General features: G+C 40.2%; 1 protein-coding gene across 1 annotated transcript; it reads left to right on the top strand.

Moving 5' to 3' along the window:
- The first annotated feature begins 75 nt into the window (after positions 1-75).
- On the top strand, positions 76-21,386 carry LOC104335031 (scaffold attachment factor B1-like). The gene is made up of 21 exons (XM_009940715.2): positions 76-404; positions 3,236-3,323; positions 4,637-4,701; positions 4,787-4,993; positions 6,321-6,383; positions 6,953-6,980; positions 7,885-8,383; positions 8,816-8,865; positions 11,903-12,003; positions 13,776-13,925; positions 14,021-14,097; positions 15,041-15,180; positions 15,530-15,621; positions 16,017-16,123; positions 17,303-17,596; positions 17,959-18,096; positions 18,602-18,644; positions 19,741-19,862; positions 20,606-20,718; positions 20,844-20,895; positions 21,019-21,386. Exons 1-21 carry the CDS (start codon positions 216-218, stop codon positions 21,146-21,148), a joined length of 2,748 nt encoding a protein of 915 aa, XP_009939017.2. The 5' UTR covers positions 76-215; the 3' UTR covers positions 21,149-21,386.

Below are 21,386 nucleotides of genomic sequence, written 5' to 3'. Positions count from 1 at the left end.
AGAGTTGTCGTTCAAGTTTTCTTCCAGGCCCCGCCTTTCCCCCTCCCCCATGCTCATCGTCCTCTCCGAGCCTGCGCGTAGCGGGCTCTTTCCCCCTCCCCTCGGTGCGTCTTGGCCTCCCCACCATTTTGTGCTGTGATCGCAAGGTTAGCTGCTTGGTTGTGCTGTATTCTCCCGTGCGTTCGGGCTTGAGGCGGAATATCGAAGGGGCCTTGATGGCGGAGAGTCAATCAGCGGCCGGGCTGGGGGACTTCACATCCCTTGGTGGGGCCGCGGCTCTCGGTTCAGAACCCGAAACCCGGCGGCTGAGCGAGCTGCGAGTCATCGACCTGCGGGCTGAGCTCAAACGCCGTAACTTAGACAGCGGCGGCAACAAGAGCGTTCTCATGGAGCGGCTGCGGAAGGTGAGGCACGAGCCCGGCGGGGGAGGGGGAGGTGTCATCCGGGTTCTTTGTCCAAGGCCCGAGGGCGCGTGGCGCATGCGCACTCGGGGTCTAGCCCAGAGTCGTGAGCCGACGTGCTGAGGAGCACCCTGAGGGCGGTGCGTCTCTTCGGTGCTTCCGAGCGCTGGTCCCGGGGAGCTGCGGGGTGTCCTTTAGCACCAGCGTGTTCGTTTCCTCGGGCCGGTGTAGAGCCGTTGCCCTTGTGGGGACCGCCAGCAGCCCCGCCGCTGCGCTGCTTCTTGCCACCGCCCCGAATCCCCTAGCGGAGACCTGCGCCGCCCGCCCGCGCTTCAGCCGTTCATTTGGAGTGCTCTTCTGATTTCACTCTGCCATGGCGCCGGTCTTTCCCCTATTCCCTTCACCTTATGTACACGCGTGCTTCCCCGACTTCCTTTCCCGTTCCGCCAGCATGTACACACGCTCCCCTTTCCCGTATCTCTTCTCTTGCTTCCTTTACACTCTTCACCTGACTCCACCTCTCCCACCTCTCCAGAATGTATTTTCGCAGACTTCTATGAGGCCAGAGCAGCGTAGTCGGTCCTGACCCTTTTATCGATTCTGGTAGGCCTGCACATTGAGAAAAAAATACTGTTGGATGCACTTGAGTTCCTATGGTCATCACTCTCGGCTTCATATGGTTAAAGCGCTGATCTGATGAGCAGGGAGCCTTTTTTACAGACGAGAGGAACTTTTCTCTTCAATCATAGCTTGATTTGGCTGTGGGGCTGTGTTACAATACCTTAGTATTCAGCGTTTGTAACAGCCGGTGTGGCTGCCTGGCAGTATGACTTGGACTAGAGAGAGACACTAATGTTTCCATCTGACAAATCCTTAAAAATGATGTCATCGTTTAACCCTAGTGGGCAGCTAAGCACCACATGGCTGCTCACTCGCCCCTGTTGCTCCAGCAGTGTGGGAGGGAGAATTGGAAGGGTAGAAGTGAGAGAAAACTTGTGACTTGAGATAAAGATGGTGTAATAATTTTTAAAAATGGAAGCGCAAAAAAACCAACAAGAGGAAATAGAAAAAATGACCCAAGGAAAGCAAGTGCTGTAAAAGAAAACAATTGCTCACTGTCAACCAACCGATGCCAAGCCACTCCCCAGATAACTGACAACCCCACCAACTTCCACCCTGTCCTGGTTTTGGCTGGGGTAGCATTAATTTTCTTTCTGGTAGCTGGTGTAGTGCTGTGTTTTGGATTTGAGATGAAAATAATGTTGATAACAGACTGATGGTTGTAGTTGTTGCTAGGCTGTCAGGGATTTCTCAGCTTCTCACGCTGGCCTGGCCTGTCAGGTGCATGAGAAGCTGGGAGGGGACACAGCTAGGACAGCTAACCAAACTGCCAAAGGGGTATTCTGTACCATATAATGTCATGCACAGTATATAAGCTGGGGGAGTTCGCTGCGGGGAAGAGGGCAGTGATCACTCACTGCTCAGGGACAGACTGGGTATCATTCATTGAGTGGTGAGCAGTTGCATTTGTGTGTCACCTGTTTTGTATATATATTCTTATTAGTATTGTTATCTTTGCCTTCCTGTTAAACTGTCTTTATCTCAACCAATGAGTTTTTACTTTTTCCCATTCTTCTCTCCATCTGACGGGGTGGGGAGAGTGAACAAGTGGCTGTCTGGTGCTCAGTTGCTGGCTGGGGTTAAACCATGACACACCCCCACCAGTTTTATTGCTGAGCACAGCATCATATGGCATGTAATATCCCTTTGGTCAGTTGGGGTGAGCTGTCTCAGCTGTATCCACTCCCAACTTAGAATCATAGAATCATTAAGGTTGGAAAAGGCCTCGATCATCAAGTCCAACTGTCAACCCAACACCACGATACCTACTAAACCATGTCCCAAAGTGCAATATCTACATGTTTTTTGAGCACCTCCAGGGATGGTGACTCTACCGCTTCCCTGGGCAGCCTACTGCAATGCCTGACCGCGCTTTCAGTAAAGAAATTTTTCCTAATATCCAATCTAAACCTCCACTGATACAGCTTGAGGCCATTTCCTCTCATCGCTAGTTACTTGGGAGAAGAGACCGACACCCACCTCACTATAACCTCCTTTCAAGTAGTTGTAGAGAGCGATAAGGTCCCCCCTCAGCCTCTTTTTCTCCAGACTACACAGCCTCAATTCCCTCAGCCGCTCCTCACAAGACTTGTTCTTCAGACCCTTCACAAGCCTCATTGCTCTTCTCTGGACACGCTCCAGCAACTCAGGGCCCTTCTTGTAGTGAGGGGCCCAAAACAGAACACAGTACTCAAGGTGCGGCCGCCTCACCAGTGCTGAGTACAGGGGCACGATCACTTCCCTAGTCCTGCTAGCCACACTGTTCCTGATACAAGCCAGGATGTTGTTGGTCTTCTCGGCCACCTGGGCACACTGCTGGCTCATGTTCAGCCAGCTGTTGACCAACACCCCCAGGTTCTTTGCCACCGGGCAGCTCTCCAGCCACTCCTCCCCAAGCCTGTAGCGTTGCATGGGGTTGTTGTGACCAAAGCACAGGACCCGGCACTTGGCCTTGTTGAATCTCATATAATTGTGCACCCCCAGTCTGCTCGTGGGTGGGATGGGGTGAGGAGCAGAAAAGGCCTTGACGCTATGTGGGCACTGCTCAGCAATAATTAAAACATTCCTGTATTACTAACACTGTTCTCAGCACAAATCCAAAACATAGCCCCATACAAGCTACTGTGAAGAAATTTAACTCTGTCCTATCCAAAACCGGTATGAATGAACACCAACAAAAAAGACAATGAATGTCATGCTGCTGTCCCCAATAGGCTATTGAGGATGAAGGAGGAGATCCTGATGAAGTTCCTGTGGCCTCAGAACTGACCAGCAAGAGAATGCCAAAAAGAACTAGCAAAGGTACGGAGTCTAGACAAATACAGTTCCTTTGTTTCCATGTAGTTAGAACTTGGCATATGATGTTGTTTTCTTCTATTTCATTAGCTTAATTTTTTTTTAAAAAAGTGCTTTTTACCATATGGAAAACAGTAAAACTCTGTTGCATTAGTGAATAAGAACATATTTAAATGATAATATGACACCTAACTGTACTTCCGTTAGCAAGTCTTGAAACCTGTAGGTGAGACCATAAGTTGCAGGTATTTCTGTACTTGTGACCATGAGTGTAGAATTGTGTCAGATACAGAGCAAGCAGCTGCAGCATAAGCTACTGTGGAAAGCTCTGCCAATGTATATTAAGGTGGCTCCACAGCACCCCAGCTACTAATTTCCTTGCCATAACTATATACATTTTCATTTTTTTGTAGAAGCCCTCAAACCTCCGTTGTCATTGGGATACATTTTTAGATGTGAGAAATTACAGTGGGAATAATTAGAACCATTGTTGCACAAACAAACGTTACTTTTATTAGTGTCATATTTGACTTTACAACTGTCTGTTGTTTTGAAAATAAATTGTTCTGAAGTAGCTCATTAGTGGCTTAAGTGTATTTTGCTTCAAAAACATTAAATGTTGTGTGGACCATGTTATGAGTGGTTTATTTGAATTGCTCATAGCCAGTCCTTGAAAGTTACAGTCTGAAATCACAGAATCACAGAATGGTAGGGGTTGGAAGGGACCTCTGTGGGTCGTCTAGTCCAACCCCCCTGCAGGGTCGCCTACAATAGGCTGCACAGGACCTTGTCCAGGTGGGTAAAAAAAGCTGCTTCTAAGCTGCTGCTTTTAAGATAATGAGGTAAAATAAAGAACAAGCAGTTGTTCTTGAATAGCGATACGTGTTTGCCGGTGATAGATGTGCCTAAATGTGGTGTGTGTCCAAGATCTTAAAAGTGAAGGCTAATTCTGCGTTAGTGTAATTATTTATATTGTAAGAGGGAGTATTTTTGTGACAATGATAGGGTGTTCCTTTTAAATGGAAAAATTAAAAAATTTAAATAAATTTAAATTCTTTTTGGGTATTGGAGTGTTGTGGAATGAGAGGAGTGTAGCTGTTGAAAAATGTAGCTGTGGTACTTCTGGGTCATGCTCATGCTGTTTGCTTGTATCAGGTGGCAAGTCATCCTTCATTAAATCCAGACAGACCTGGACTGCTGAGTCAGGGTCTTAATGATTATGTGTTGAAACAAACTCAGTGTCGAGTAGATAATTCAGCAGCGAATAGGTGTGTTATGATATTCAGTGCAGTATCTCACTTCAGTGATACTATTTTCAGGAAGAAAATCAGAAGAAGAAGGTGTTGAAGACAATGGACTAGAAGAAAACTCTAGAGATGGGCAGGTAAGTGAAATCAGGATTGCTGTTACTAAGAATATTCATCATTTAATCCGCTATAAATGCACATCTACCCTTTTTCTTTCTGTAGGAGGATATTGAAGCAAGTCTGGATACTTTGCAAGATATTGACATGATGGATATTAGTGTGTTAGATGAAGCTGAAATAGATAATGGCAGTGCTGTAGACTGTGGAGAAGACTATAGTCCTGATAATATTCTCGATTCTCTGTCCGATAATAAAGACAATGTCGAAGCAGAAATGAAAGAACTTCCAGATCAGCTAACAGAAAATGAGGTGAGTAGAGGTCTTTGTATATTTTCAGAAGGCATTTAATAAGTATATGGGCACACGAACGAGTTATTTCGGTGTAACGGAATATAGGACATGAATGTCATATGGATACTATTTCACATTAGCACCTCCCATGTCCTACCCTTTAAGCGGTAAATGTTCTTGGACCTATCAGAGGCTTGAAATGTTCACAGTAGACGGGTCACAACCTTCTTTGCCTTAGAGTAACATCTTTGCTTGCCATGAAAGAAGCCTGGAATTGAAAGTAATGTATTTGTTTCCGTGTTCCCTCTGCATTTATATGTATTTAAGTGTATATATGCATATACCCAGTCATCTATGTGTTTAAATATATGAGGGGAGAGAGAGAGAGAAATACGTTTTCAACTCACAGATAGTTTGGAAATATTTTCTGCAGAAATAACGCTGTGGCTTAAAGAAGTTATGTTGCACAGTTTTCTCATAAAGTTTTTCTTGTTTTATTAATCTCTATGTATTGTGTATTGCCCTGTTCTGACATTGCCGGGCTTTTGACTTAGTTTTGAGACCAACTTGCAGTGTCTTTTACAGACAGCACAGTTTCCTGCTACTGAGTGCACAGAGTAATCTATACGTTACGTTCACTCCCCAAATACTACCGTTCCTTGGATCCTTGTGGGTTGCTTTATTTTAGGCTGTTTGCTCCCCAAACTCTACGTATTATCCTTCCTTCCCTTCTTACAGTTTTGGGGTTCTTTTATTTTAGACCTGGGGTGTCTGTCTCAATTTTTTATCATTTGCCTTCTGAAAACAGAGTCATTGTGACAACATCCAGTTAACATGAAAGGCAAATTTCTGGTGTTCTGTAAGTTAGAGCTCTTGTGAATCATGTAACCGATGAGCTTTGGTTGAGTCTTACCATCAGCTCTTAAGGAAGGGAGAGTTTGGGGATGTGTTTAGTTTTCAGAAAAGTAGAAACCTAAGTCAGCTTAATTTCTAACTTCTTTATTCCAGTTAGAAACTAAAGAAGTAAAAAAAATGGAAAAGTCTAAAAACGTGTTACGTACAGTAACCACAGAAATGTGAAATAAATTTCATCTCTAAATAAGAGGAACTTTGAAGTAGACAATGTCATGTTGAAATTAAAATGAAAAGTAACTGGAGAAAGGTATTTAATCATCAAGAGTATTTATATGTTGCTTCTAATTCTTGGGTCACAATCTGAAGTAGCAATTGAGATCTGGCAAATACTGGAAAATACTCCTCCTAAAAATTGAATACAGCAGTATTTTTCCATAAGCTAACATTAGTTTTTGTAAGAAATGCTGTAATTAATTTTTTACTCTTTCAGGAAGATTATGAGGAAATTGAAAACGATTTAGAGGCCTGTTCTTCTGGCTTAATTGATATAAAGGTAAATTGAAAATGTAGCTGTATTTCAAGTTGTTGTTATCACCATTCACTCTGTGCTTATACTGAAAAAAAGAAAACATGACCATAATATGAAATTGTAACAGAATCCAAGACATACGTGATCTTGCTCCAAATATAGTCTGTAAAATGAGAGCACCCTCTGTTTTATCCCTACTTTTCAGTCGGCTATGAATACTTTCGCCACTTTTGTGGCAAATAAAAATGGTCTCGTACTGTTTATTTGTTCTTTCTCCTGCTGATTATATCAAGTAGTAGCTAGGTAAGTTCTTCACTCTGCAGTTGATGTGTTACATAAAGGTACTTCGTTGGTCTCTTTAACGTTCCAAGTTAGATATGAGAACACAGTTGTGGCTTATCTTTTGATATGCCTTTACTGTGCCAGAAAAATGACCTATATAAAGTAATCTGTTCCAATGGATGGCGAAAAACGTGCTAAATGTAGTAGGTGATTTTGCATAGTTTTCAGTCTTTGAGTACGGGGTTGCTATTATTCTGTGTTACAAAATACATTTTATAAAATCCTCATTCTGTGTTTATTTTCCCAAACAGAAAATGGAGAAGCTACACTTGGAGCCAGGTACTGTTAAAGAAAAACATATTCCTGTCTTTTCAACTAATACTTTTTAAACCATTAACTATTAAAAAAAAACAAGCAAGCAAACATAATTTGCGTTATTTTTATGATGGACAATCCAGATCATGCAGGGTCATAGAGATTGGAAACCCAATCATATCCCCAGATCTGTGAAGTGATGCTTGTCATCTTTGAAATATTTCCAGTGAAATGAAATGGTTTAAAAACCTGTTAAACTACATAAATGGATTTAGAGAAGTTAATCACAGTTTAAAAGCTAATGATTCTACTTTTAAACAGATCTTGTGATATCGCACACACCTTAACTCTGTTACTAAGTAGAGAGCAGTGAAAGGAGTAAAAAGATATTGTAGGGCATTAAAATGTAAAGATTAGTTACTGGATACAGAAGAAAGAAGAGAGTTTCTTCATGGAAATTTCACACAGATACTTTTCACTTTCTGGACTGCAAACACACTCATGCACCATCAGAAGATGCCCAGTTCTCATGTTGGACTGTCTGCTAAAAGAATTTCACAGAAATTTAAAAATTGAACCCTCAGTGCCTTGATACGTTCAGTTAAGCGTCTCGGACTCTGGAAGCTAACTAGAGAAGAAACAGAGCTGAACGATTTCACGAAGAATATCAAGGACCAGCCAGAAGGTTTTTGTTAAATCAGTGGGGGCGTTTTTCTTCCGTGTTAACATTTAGGGCTGATTTGGTAGTTTGTCAGACAGCAGTTAGCGTAGTACTTTTAACACTGTGTACACTAGGGTTTTCCAATCTCTGTGTAGCTTAGAAGTTCTCTTGGTGTTAGTGTGGCAGCCATGCCAGTTCCACATTTGTGATTGCTGTATTTCCCTGGTGATTAAATCTTGTGCCATTCTATTCCTGTTAAATCCGTAGAAAATGAGAAAATACTCGACATTTTGGGGGAAACTTGTAAATCTGAACTACTTAACGAAGAAACTTCCGAAGCGGAGCGGCCACATGCACAGGAAGCAAGTAACGTGGTGCCAGGCAAGAGGCTAGCAGAAGAAGAGGACGCTCTTGCTGCCGCTCAGTTGGAGGAAGATGCTTTAGATTTGGACAGCAAATCGGCACAAGCTATGGCAAGGAAGGAAGCAAAGCGTTTAGTTGTAGCAAAAGGGGAGACAAGTGAACAGACAATAGAGGAAGAGAAACCGGACTCTGAATCTTTAGTAGTAGAGACCTTAAGCGATCAGAGTAGCAAACGCTCCCAAGGCCTGGAAGCCTCTAGTGGGGAAACAGCGGAAAAAGGCGCAGGTGCCGAAGCCAAAGATAGCACAGAAGATGCCAAGAAAGCAGAAGACAAAGCTAATTCTGAGGAATCCCCTGCTACTAAAGAGTCCTCAACCAGTGAGGGTGGTGATCAGAAAAAGAGGTTTGTTTTTTCTCCGTTATAGACCAGATGCTATCTTTTTTTCATTGGTCGTTAAGTGATGCGAATAAGCTGTTTCCTTCAATTGGCCACCGAGACTGATGAAATTGTAGCCTATTCCTAAAGAGTCTGTTTTATTTCTCCTTGTGCAGATTTTTTTTTTTTTTCCTAAACAGAGAGGGTTTGATTTCTTTCCTTCCTCAACCTTCAAAGGTTGTTTTCTTAAATTACTCTTATTTGTAAACATCTTCTTAATATAAGTCTGTTTAAGAATCTGACTTCAGTATTTCGTGTCAGATTTCTTAAATCAAGTATACAAAGGTGTGTTTATGTTTACAACGTATTTTCTGGTAGGTATTTAATTTTAGCATTTTTCACTATTTATAGTTAGTAATTTTTTTTTCCGACTTGAATAATGTGGTGTTTTGTCTTTAGCCCCGATGAGGAGGACAGAGATACAAAGATAATCTCAAAGGATGAGAAAGGTATGTTTCTTTTCAGCAATCGATCTGTAGTAATTGCTTGGAGAAACTGTTTTTGTTTTGGATGGGCTATTTCAGCAGAAAAGCATTGGAATCTGTGCCGTTGTTCAGTATCGTAAATTATTTACCTCTTTCTGAATTTTTAAAAATCTGTTTATGCCAAAAAAACTATTTGCTTTTTATGCATTTTCTAAGGATATCCTTGTTGCACCCTTTTGCTTGTACCTTGATCTTCAAAGGTAGATGTTAATACGTGGCAAATATGTCCTTCATGGCACTGAAGATGCTTACCAACAGCTGTTAGTGAGTCAAGAGCCTTTCGCAGTTGTGTTTGCTTTACTATATGCTTGTGATTCTTTATACCATCTTCTGTTTTGGTGAAAGAATTTGGAATCTAGTATTCATTTATTTAAATGCCACAGAAACTTAACAGTTTAATGTTGTCTTCAAATTAGATTGACGTTATTAAATCTTTGTCCATGCAGATCCTATTTACGGTGCAAATATTCATTATAAGGAAGATGAAAATTTCTTGATCAACAGTGTCACGTGCCTGCTCCTTCTTTTCATTATGCTTCCTCCTTTTAATACATCAGGCTGCTGAGTCTTTGCAGCTCACCCCACCTCTCTTTTGTCCTACCTGAGCAGGGCAGAAAATTTAGAACTGAATGTTAACATTCTTCTCTCCTGCTGCAGGCAGGTAGTTCAGCACTTAGCATGGAAGTTCCAGCAATTCATATGATAAGCAAGAAACTCGTTAGGAGGACAGGAAGAATTTGTTTGGCTTTAATAGGGTTTTAATAGGGTTTTACAACACAGACTGAACTCGTCAGCTGCTTTTTCCAAGATCCTGTCTGTGCAAGCTACTGGACCTCACCGTCAGCTTCATTAGAGTCTGTTTACCACTTGCTTACAGTCTGTAATGTTGTGTTCTCTTATTTCAGAATATTTAAAGGAGTGTTTTCGTGCATGCTGTCATTTACCCAAGGACTTAAGTGTATTTTTTTGTGGACTGGGAAAACTCTTCTTGAGGTTTGCATTCAAAACAGCCTTCAGGAACTTGGGTGTCTTGATAACAACCTTGCCTCTGTATACCTTTCTCCAAAGGATGTGCTGTGTTCCATAACATTTGTCTAAATAATTTTCTGGCTTAGTAAACAGCACTGGGGAGAGTTAGCTACTTGATGATGTAACTCTTTGCATGCAGGGCAAAGAGATTGAGCCAGAAGAAAGGTACAGAGCTATATACAAGTCAGTTCTGATACATATGTTGCTAATTCTACATCTGTATGAAAGGATTTTATCTAAGGTGAGGAGTTTTCCATGTTCCATGCATTTATTATGAGACCTGTATTAATAAGACCGTAGAAAAATAAATTTAGGAGTTCGTAAGTGTGGTGGATTTGGCAGTCAATGTACACATATCTGAAAGATGTCTCCAGGGTTGAAGGTTGGCTCCCAATACCTATGTTGTTGTAGTTCCTAAGTTAGAGAAGATTTTATAGTTCCAGTCTTTCTTTGTCTTGGAAGTGCAGTACCATTGCAGGAGCACCTCTTTAATTCTTATGGGAGGGCAAAAACTGAAGATGTTAAGACTGATCGAAGCTTATTCAAAAAGGACATTAAAGGAGTTTAAATAATCTAAAAAATTGTCAGTAAAATAGAAGAAGGAAGAAAGTGCTTATTTTTCTCTTTCTCCAGGATGCCGGTGCCAGGGTAACTGCAGGTGGCTGTCTTAAAATTCTAGAGGAAGCGTGTGGAGTGAAAGTATCAAAGCCTACTGCTGAGCTTTTTGAAACACTAAGACAGTGTATCTCCCATGTGTTTGCACTCATGACACACCTGTGTCCGTGTGGTTCTTGAGACTAGAAGATGACAGGTGTAGACTTAGACTCCTTTATACAAAAGACCTCTTTTTTCAAAGAGATTGGCACAAATGATGGCATGCTTCTGTAGGCAACTTGTGTAAATATTAACAACAGTGTTCTCAGTGCTAAGCTCATGTTTGACACAATGACAAAAATTGTCAGGAAGTAAGAGATGGAGGGACACACAAATAAAATAGCATTTTTAGAAAGGTTCTGCAAGAAATGTCTCTCCTCAATGAAAGCAGTTTTGAGAAATTCCATGTATCGCACACAAAAAAAAAAAAGGCAGATGGTGTGTAAGTAGTTGGACTGAAACCTGCTTCACTCCATTGATTGAAGCCTTGGAACTGAAAGCTACCAAGACATAAAAGAACAGTAAAGACATCTCAAAGGAGACTGGAAACTGTATCCCTGCATAAGTGCTTCACACTGAAATGCAAATGCTAAAACTTGGAGTTCAGCTTGAACACGTTTTAATCACTAGATACTGGGTTTTCAGACTTTACAAGTACGTAAGTATTTGTAAAATTATCTGTCTAGTTTAGATGCCAAATTGGACGGGTGTTCCTGTAGTTCTTCCATAGTTAAAAAAAGCTAGGTCTTTTGTGACTACTGTAACTGAAGTCACAGGCTTCATACCCCCACTGTGGAATCTGTGTGGGCAAAAATAGGAGAGAAATTTTCTTGCTTGCTTTATGGTGAATGTCCTTCCTGGAGAGGTAAGGTATCCCATCGTCATTCCTTTTGAGTTGACATAAGGAGAGCAAGACATGAGTATACATGGGTACTAACACAGTTCCTGCAACTCTGGCAGGTGGTCTGTCTTTTCCTGTGAGTGCAGAGTTACTGGGATCTATCCAGGCATGCTCTGAAGAGCCACAGTGACTTCAGAGATGCCTTAGTCCAGCTTCTTTCTTGAAGAATGACGTGACACACTTCTGTTGCATGTATCAAAGCTTGTAGTTCAATCCTAAAGTTTTTGGACTTGTGATACTACTTGCAGTAAGGAATGTGAATCATGGGGAGATAATATTAGGTGTTGCATTTCATTTGCTCTGTGATTTTAAAATAAATAAAAGATTTGTGGAACTGCTCCATTTTAATTCAGAAGTAGTTGCTGAAATAATGAGGATTTGGGGTATGTTTTTGGTTTTGTTTGTTTTTCTATTTAGGTCGCACTGCTAGCAGTTCTGGTAGAAACTTTTGGGTGAGTGGACTGGCTTCCACTACCAGAGCTACAGATTTGAAGAACCTCTTTAGCAAATATGGGAAGGTAAGGGTTTTTTTGGTTTGGTTTCATTTGGTTTTTTTTGTTCACTTGAAACTGTCTTACTAAGACTCTTAAGCTCCTGTCACTGAAAATACTAGTGAAAGGAATCAAATTATCAAAAATACTGTGGGAAATCAAGGAAAAAATTGCTGAAGTGCACGCTGAATGACTGCTTTTTTAGTTTGTCGCTCACTTCCAAACAAATACAAAATTCCATTTATGGTGCTTTATTTGAAACAGTCAATGACTGTTTATGTATACTTCTGTCTCCTGTGCTGTAGTATAGTACCTTCACCCATTGGAAACTCAGTCAACAGTGAAGTTAACATTGCTTATTAAAGACTTCCTTAGGGCTAAGTGAAACAGGCAGTAAGTGTTGAAACATAATTATTGAGGAATATCTTAAGAATTGTCCGGGTACCTGTTTTTTCTTTTTGTCTAGAGTTGCCAGTTGCTTTAAAAAGCACTTGTTTGGGTAGTTGGCGGGGGGGGGGGGTGGGGGGGGTGGTTTGATTTGTTTTGGGGGGCTGGGGTGTCCTGCAGTTGTTACTACTGATAGACAAAATGGCAAGTTAAATCTCTTTGCCAGTCGAGAAATGGAAAGAGCTAGTTTAATAGAAGACTGATATTAGAGACACCAGTAAGGATTTTTGTTAAACCTTTGAAGCTTATTTAAAGATGTCTGTCAGCAGATTGTAGTAAAAGCAAACTGTGTGTGCTAGCAATGTGCCATTGAACATTCAACAAGTGAAAATACTCTAGAACTTCAATGTGGCTTGACAATAGATATAAAAATGGATGAAGTGTAACATGGCTTTGAGTTTCAGAAAGTCATGAGACTAGTAAAACCTTTTTAACGTTACTTGTAGTGATAAAAGTGCAATACTGTCCTTCCATTTTTTGTTCAGAATTCCATCTGGTAACTTAGAATATTAATCATAGAGACATACCACAAAATTGTAAATGTAATTAAAAACTGTGCGACAGCCAGCCCAGTATTTGGCTCTGCTTAGATGCCATGGTAACATTTAGTTTTGTAAATAAAAGTACTGTGATTTTCTTCGGAGTATTAGCAGAGGCAGACCTTCCTAGAAGTAGATGTACATCCGCAATAAATCAAATGCTCAAAAGTATGTTCTTTATTCAGCTGTACTTTAAAATATGATACCTCTGTGGAATCCTGATTTCTGTAATATTAAAGTGAGCTGTATTGAATGTATGGGCATAAGTATGCACCATTTATGAAAACAGGTGTTTTATGTGGGCTTTTTCAAGTTACACTTTTTGAGGAACCTTCCTGTTTCTTAAATAAGATTGTAGGTAGCGTGGGTCTGCCTCTCAGCAGTGACATGAAAACATTTTTCGAGGGGAGATGCGACTTAGCGGTTGAGCTAGCATTAGCATGTGCATGGAAATTGGCTTACAAATTTTGACTCCTTTATACTTAAGCAAAATGATGATGTTGATATAAAGGGTAAAGTTAGCTTTTTTTCCTTTTTTTTTTTTTCCCCTAAACGGGCTTTCTTCAGAAGAAAATTCAGTCTTTGGCTCCCGTCTATTGATTCAGCTTTTGCAGCATTGCATTGGCAACAGAAGCATGATTGACTCCAAGCAGTGCTCCTTTTGTACTTTTGTGTTTGCTAATCTCTTAAAAAAGAGAAGTTTCCTGAATGATCATGGACAGGAATAAAACAGTGAAAATGGAGCTTGTACTGTTTGATGTTAAATGACAAGCACTTGTAAGTGAGTGTGTAATACCTCTTTGTTTTGGAAAGGTGGTGGGTGCAAAAGTGGTCACCAATGCTCGCAGTCCTGGTGCTCGCTGTTACGGCTTTGTTACGATGTCTACAGCTGAGGAAGCAACAACGTGTATTACGCACCTCCACAAAACAGAGTTACATGGGAAGATAATTTCAGTAGAAAAAGTGAGTAGTGATCCTCAAAGATAACCCGTTACTATCAGATTGTACAAATGATCAAGACCACATTCTCAGCTGATGATGTGCAATATAAATTTCAGGCAAAAAATGAACCTGCTGGGAAGAAGCCAAGTGAAAAGAAAGAAAATGAAGCAAAGAAAGAAACAGTCAGTGACAGGTACTGTTTTAAATATTGTCTGTCCAAAGGTATTTTGCTGTTCCTCAGTCTATGTTGATTTGTCAGGAAAAACAAAGTTACAGGAAGAATTTCTGTGGGAAATGGTCAAGAAGAGCGATAGGTGTGTTTTTCCAGCTTTTACTACAAGATAAATGTCTGTTGATGTTCAGTGCCTAACTTAACACATTTCTGCTAGGTGCTTTAAGATAGGCATTGAAAAATTGTATTTTCAAGCATACCTTTTAATGTAGCTGTATTTGGTTTTTAGTAAAGATTGTGGTACTTTCATGTCATAAATGTACAGAAAAGGCCATCTGAGAATTTTGATTGGTATGTCACTGTTTCTTTGTTAAATTTTTCTCTCATTGGAATAGGGCTTTCTCATGTGGTTTGGGATCACAAGCAGTTGAAGATCGGTTGTCCAAGATCCGGTTTCCAGAACATGGTCCTCTTCAGCACTTTTTTCTCTCTAGCGTTATTCAAAGTAGCTGAAAAGGACACTAAGAGGGTGAATAGGACACGAAGTCCTTTGCTGTAATTATCTTCTTGAGGCATAACTCCTATTAAATGCTATTTGCTGAGCAGTTTTTGCCTTTATTTCACCTAGTTGCCCAACAACTAGGTTCACATTGGTGTTTCATAGTTGTCATGTTGCATAAGAAACTTTGTGGGCATTAAGCACATGGTTGGGTGAATTTTTCCTTTTGCCTCCAGTTCATATACCTGAATCATGGCCAAGGTTTTATGACAAGTGCACAGCATGGTCTGATTGTCTTATTTTATGGTGTAGGAACTTGCAGAAGTAAATATTTAGAAATCTAATTATGACTGTTTTACCACATCAGAATTCTACTTTGTTGCTGTGTTGCTAGCATTCTCCTTTAATTTTCCTTTCTTTTTCTTACTCTCTATTAGTCTAATCTATACCAATATCTATCTATAGACCTGGCAGTGTTAAAAGGGATGAGAAATCTGACGAAAAAGATGATCCTAAAAAGACAGAAGACAAAGACGAAAAGGAAAAAAAAGATAAAGATGAAATGAAGTCTAGTTCATCAGATCAACCTAAAACTATGAAGTCAGGTAATTTGGCTATTCTTTTCTTCATAGAGTAAAAGATATGGTGAAGTATGAATAACTAATTGTTGGTACTTCTATCCAGACAACTGCCAATACTCTAGAATTATAATGTCCAGTTCTTAGTTGGAAATCCAGAAGGTATAAAGAAGCCAAGGGGAGGGTGTTTGACATTGTGTCATCCATAACAGAACCACCTGCAATAGGTATAGTGAAAAAAAAGATTTTTGAAGAGTGTTAAATGCCCATTTTCACATTTTAGAGAATATAACTTATGGCATAGCAATGAGTGGTCTAGGTTATGTAGTTTGATTTGTTTTTCCATCTCTTTCCCCTCAACCTCTGATTTATTTAGGAAGTAAAGGAACAGAAAGAACGGTAGTAATGGATAAATCCAAAGGAGAACCTGTTATTAGTGTGAAAACATCAACTGCATCAAAAGACAGAGTAAGTAATGTTTCTGCATGGGAAACACTATGCATCAGTTTTCCTCGGAAACAAATACTGAATCCTGCCAAAATACCTGTAGCTTACGCTTGTCTGTCCAATTAGAGTTTCTAAAACGTGGGTTTAGATCTTAATTAGTAAAATACATTTCATATGGCTGGTACCATATTCAGCAATGAAATCCTGCCAAACAAATGTGAGGAGGTAAGTATTATTGTGATAATATAATGTGTGTCTGTAGTGTTGAAAATCCAACAGCTTTTTTTAAAAATGCAGGGACCAAGCTTTGAGACATGATATGTATGAATGGAAACAGAGTTTAGAATATCGTCTGGGATATTTGGCCTTTAATAAATGTACTGCATTAAGTTTCTCTATTTCAATATTAAATACAGAGCATTAAGAGCCAGGATCGCAAATCAGAGAGCAGAGAGAGACAAGGCATTGTGCCATTTGACAAAATTAAAGCACAGCGAAAGATGAGAGAGGCAGAGCAGCGCCGGTAAGACCAACAGTGAAATTGTTTGAATTTTTTTTTTTTCTAGAATTAATATGATATTTTTTTTAATTAAAATGGCTAAGAGGTAAAGAGAGGTTTGATTTATTTTTTACTTGTGTTTTTTTATATATTTGTGCGTCACATATCTATTGGAATAGGGAAAGCTCCAATTATTGACTCTGTTAAGTTTGAAATTGTTTTTTGGGGGAAAAAAATGCAATTTGTTTTTTGTTCTTTTTCCACTTTATAGATTTTGTGGTTTAGATTGATTTAAGTATGCTGCTCTCGTTAGCTGAGCATGCATTAAAGTTGAGGTGAAATGATAATTCTAAACTCGCTACACTCAAATATACAGGGAAAGACCAGGAGAAAAGTTGTCTTTCTCAGAATCAGACCTTGTCATTCTTGTAACAGCATTCGGTCTCCATAGTACTTGAAATAAAACTAGATTAATATTTTTGTATTTAAATACATTGTGCCTATAGAGAAACTGGGGGGTTTTTCAGCAAGCCTTCAAAGTTGCCACATTGTATCTTTTTAGTTAAGAACCTAATTCAGGTATTTCATTTTTTTTGGTGGGGTTTTATTTCTGTATTCGTGATACAGGATAAAGGTGGTAATGGTCATCCTTCGCATTCCTTGCTAAAACTGTTCCCTGAATTCCATGTTAAAACATTTTCCACTCATTAGAAAACTTCATTAATAACTGGAATTAAGTTGAATTGGACAGGCAGAAAATGCTTTCATCATTCTTACTGTAGGGGAAAAAGTTTCTCTCTCTTAGGTAGATTTCTTAGCCTTAGTGGAGTCGTATTATGTAGCATACCATTCTGGCTTCTTAAGAGTTGGATATTTTATTTGAGTAGACAGAATGAGCTTGGGGCATTTGGATTCAAATTCTTCGGACCATATAGGATTATTTGACCCCACAGGTGGGTTTTGTGGAAGTAGTACAATAAATCTCTAAATACGAGTAATTCACGTGTACGCTGAGTGTCTTCCCTCTGTGTCCTCCCTCCCACCTCCACCCCCAGGTATAATTTCAAGGATCTGACACAAGTTTGCAGTCACTGTGGTTTTGGTTTTTAATTCTTCTTTTTTCTTTTTTTTCTTTTTGCCTTTTTAACTTCCTTTATTTGTTGAAATATTAGATCTGTAACTTTTTTATTTCTGTTAAAATAGCACACGTGAGCGTCGGGAGAGACAGCAGCACCTGCAGACTATCCGGGAACGAGAAGAAAGGGAGAGGCTTGAGATTGCTCGTGAGAGACTGGAAATTGAAAGGCAGCGTCTTGAACGCGAGCGGATGGAAAGAGAAAGACTGGAAAGAGAACGAATGCACATAGAGCATGAAAGGAGAAGAGAACAAGATCGCATTCAGCGAGAAAGAGAAGAGCTGCGACGCCAGCATGAGCAACTGCGCTATGAACAGGAACGTCGGTCTGCAATGAGAAGACCGTATGACATAGATGGCAGGTAAAGCCAGCAAGTACAAATGATACAAGTGGAAAACGCTGCCAGGTTCTGTCTCATCAGCCTGTGCTATAAAAAGCTATCCGTATGCTCTCGGCTTCCATTAATCAGCAGTTGTTGATTGCGTTGAGATCATCATGTTTAACAGCCCCAGTCAAACTATCCTCTCTAAAGTTTTTCAGCTCCCTCTGAACATTCTTCTCATACCAAATCCAAAACACAGCAGCTACTGGGAAGAAAATTAACTCTATCCCAGCTGAAACCAGGAAACTTAATTACCCTTCTTCTGGTTTGCACAGTTTGGAAGGAGGGAACAATATCGAAAGCCGTTATCTTGACTAAAATGAAAATTTTCTTTTGTTCAGGAGAGATGATCCATACTGGCCAGAGGCAAAACGAATGGCAATGAATGATAGGTACCATTCAGATTTCAGTCGCCAGGATCGCTTCCATGACTTTGATCACAGGGATCGTGGCCGTTATCAAGACCATTCAATAGACAGGTTGGTGTCTTACCTCCACTATGTTGGCTGAAATCAAAAGACAAAAATGTATTTAATGTCACATTTTGCTGCCTTTACTGTGTTGTGTTTGGTTTGCATTTTAAACCACATGTAAGGGTAGCTTAGTGGCTGTGGACTTTTTCTTACATAACCATGAAGAGACCTGTACTATACTGTGAGTTAAGCCTTCTGGCAGGCTTCTTCAGAGTGTTCTGCTTGCAATACTGTTTTGCATATTTGTAGGATTCTGAAAAGTTACTAAATAATATTGTAGGCACCTAGCATATTAACAAGAATATTCTGGTTTATACCTTAGGACTAACTCGGTTTTCCAGGAATCCAGAATGTGTCATGGTTTCCATAAGTTCCAGCTGTTTGTGCCTTTGTAGATAATATTGGCACTGCATGGAAGCAGGATTTTTCATCTGTGTTGCTACATAGATGGAATTTTATAGACTGCTGTATGTTTTATTACCACAATCTGATTTTAATTGTCTGTTTGTAGGAGAGATGGATCAAGGACAATGATGGGAGATAGGGATGGACAAGTAAGTTGCTTTATAAAGCTACAGAAACATCTTAACTTCTTATAACCTGATTTTCTACAGTGTGTGTCAGATTAAATTTCAGTAGTTAAGTGATATCTCCCAAAATATATATCAATAACCAGATTGTCTTGTTTTCTTTAATGAGATGAAAATTATTTCAGAATCCTCAAACGCTTTTTACGGATAGCTAAGCTGTGAGACTCAGAGGGACATGGATAGGCTCAAGAGTTGGGCAGAGGGGAATATCCTTAAGTTCAACAACAGGAAATGCCAAGTCCTGCTCCTGGGGAGGAATAACCCTGTGCAGCAGTACATGCTTGGGACCAACCGGATGAAAAGCAGTTTTGCAGAGAAGGACCTTGGAGTTGTGGTGCACAATAAGCTGACCATGAGTCAGCATTGCACCCTCCTGGCAAAGAAGGTCAATAGCATCCTGGGCTGCATGAGAAAGAGTGTTGCCAGAAGGCTAAGAGGGGTGATCCTTCTTTACTCGGCACCCATCTGGTGCACTGTGTCCGGTGCTGGGCTCCCCAGTACAAGAAAGATGAGAGCTTACTGGAGTAAATGCAGCCCAGCACCACAAATGATGAAGGGCGTGGAGCTGCTTTTGCCTGAGGAGAGGCTGACAGAGCTGGGACTATTCAGCCTGGAGAAGAGAAGGCTCAGGAGTTATCAGTATGCATTAATACCTCACAGGAGGGAGGGTATGGAGAAGATGGACCCAGCTTCTACTCAGTAGTGGCCACTGACAGGACAAAAGTCAATGAGCACAAACTGAAACATTAAATTCCATCTGAAGGCAGAACAAATGACTTTTTTTTCTTCTTTTTAAACTGTGAAGGTGGTCAAACACTGGAACAGGTTGCATGGGGAAGCTGTGAAGTCTCTAGCTGTGAGGATACTCAAAATCTGATGGGAGACTGTTCTGGACAGCCTGCCCTGCCTGACCCTGTTATAGCAGTGGGGTTGAACGAGATGATCTCAGGAGGTCCCTTCCAACCTAAATGATTCTGAGATTGAGTAACTACAGCTGGGCAGCTTTAAACAATTAAAGAGTCTGTTTCTGGTACTCCTGTGAGTGTTCTTTGCCTTTTAGCATTATCCAGATGAGCGCCATGGAGGACCAGACCGTCATTCACGAGACTCTCGGGAAAGTTGGGGTAGCTATGGATCTGACAGAAGAATGAGTGAAAGTAGAGGGATACCCCCCCAGTCACGGTTAGTATGCTTAACTGAAAATAGTTTTTAAGGAGTATATCTAAGGAATATTTCTGTATGTGAAAGTGGGACTCAGTTTTTGGAAGTATGATTCTTTTTTTCCAACTTTCATCCAAGTATGTGGTCTGTTGGATGGACTACAAATGATTAGCTCTTTCAGCTTGCCTTGTGCATCAAAGCATGCATCTTGGCATGATGGTTTGTTTTTGTTAAATAACTTCACATCCAAAAGTCTTCATGTTTTCAATAAATTTTACTTAACATTACTATCAGAGCTTGATATTTTCAGGGTGGTGGTTCTTCCCTGGTTTGTAGTTGTTGGAAGCACCATCCGGTCAGCCCTTTGAAAGGAAAACAAGTTAATAAAATGTTTACAGATTGGGGGCGGTGGTGTTTTGAGGTTGTGTCGTGTTTTTAGTAAGTCCTGTGAGTAAGCCATCCTACAGAAAACACTGAAAATAAATTGACTGGTCAAAACAACAAGCTAGGATGTCCGGAGTAAACTGGGACATCACTGTGGCATAACCCAGATTAAGAAAATCTTACTTTTTTATTCGTCGTATTAGTTGGATTGAACAGAAGGCTTATTACTGAGACTTGATTTAACAGATAGCAATATAAATGCAAGATTTGCATGTACCTTGGTAAAGTATTTGAGTAAGCTTGTGACTTAGTTGTTTTACCTGAATCTGTTTTGTGTGATCTGGATAATGTGAGAAGGTACAAATTTCATACTTTTGCAGGGATGGACGTGACTGGGGTGATCATGGTCGAAAGTTTGAAGGACATCAAGATCGTTCATGGCAGAGCAGCGTGGATGGAGGAATGATAGGACGGGATCATGAGAGATGGCAAGGTATGCTTCTTGCACAACGGCTCATTAGTTGTGCTACATAAAGCAGAAAATACAAGCATTATTATCCTTGGAGATAAAGTAAAACCATTACTGTGGATATAAAGGAAGCATTTAAACTTTTTTAGGTGGAGGTAGAGGCAGACCTGGCCATGTGATGCATCGTGGAGGCATGTCAGGGTAAGAACTGTAAAAAGAGCAAAGAACGAAAAATCACACAAAATGTTTTAAAAGAACATCCATTATATAAACCTGACTATCAGAGTCACAAGAAAAAATTAAAATGTCTGAATCACTTTATAGGCGTGGAGGTTTCATGCAAGGTGGCAACCAAAGTCAGATGATGCATGGAGGAGGAATGCAAGGAGAAGGATTTGCTGGTCAGGACAGAGCAAACAGACCTAATGATCCTCGTTTCAGCCGTCGCTACTGAATGTGTTTTAATTTTTAATGCAAGGTGGCAACTGAAATGAATCTGTTACCCAGGGTTACCATTAATTGTAACTTATGGGCTACTGTAAGTGTAATTTGTTTTTTTAAGCTGCTGCCATATTATGTCACTCAATCCAATGTGAACTCATTTGTTTTGTAACGTGTTGTTCATATCCCATTTAAAATGTTTGTTAATGAAGCATTCCATTTTCCATAAATAAAAGCCAGTTTACAGTTAA

The sequence above is a fragment of the Opisthocomus hoazin genome, chromosome 27 (genome assembly GCF_030867145.1).
Source record: "Opisthocomus hoazin isolate bOpiHoa1 chromosome 27, bOpiHoa1.hap1, whole genome shotgun sequence".
Lineage (NCBI taxonomy): Eukaryota > Metazoa > Chordata > Aves > Opisthocomiformes > Opisthocomidae > Opisthocomus > Opisthocomus hoazin.
Note: the sequence above shows the minus strand (reverse complement) of the source record. Positions and strands in the feature narration are given on the sequence as shown.

Coding starts and splice junctions, on each gene's coding strand:
- LOC104335031 (XM_009940715.2), top strand. CDS start 216: ATGGCGGAGAGTCAATCAGCGGCCGGGCTGGGGGACTTCACATCCCTT. Junction 18,097..18,601: donor CAAGACCATTCAATAGACAG/GTTGGTGTCTTA, acceptor GTCTGTTTGTAG/GAGAGATGGATCAAGGACAA. Junction 20,719..20,843: donor GGATCATGAGAGATGGCAAG/GTATGCTTCTTG, acceptor AAACTTTTTTAG/GTGGAGGTAGAGGCAGACCT.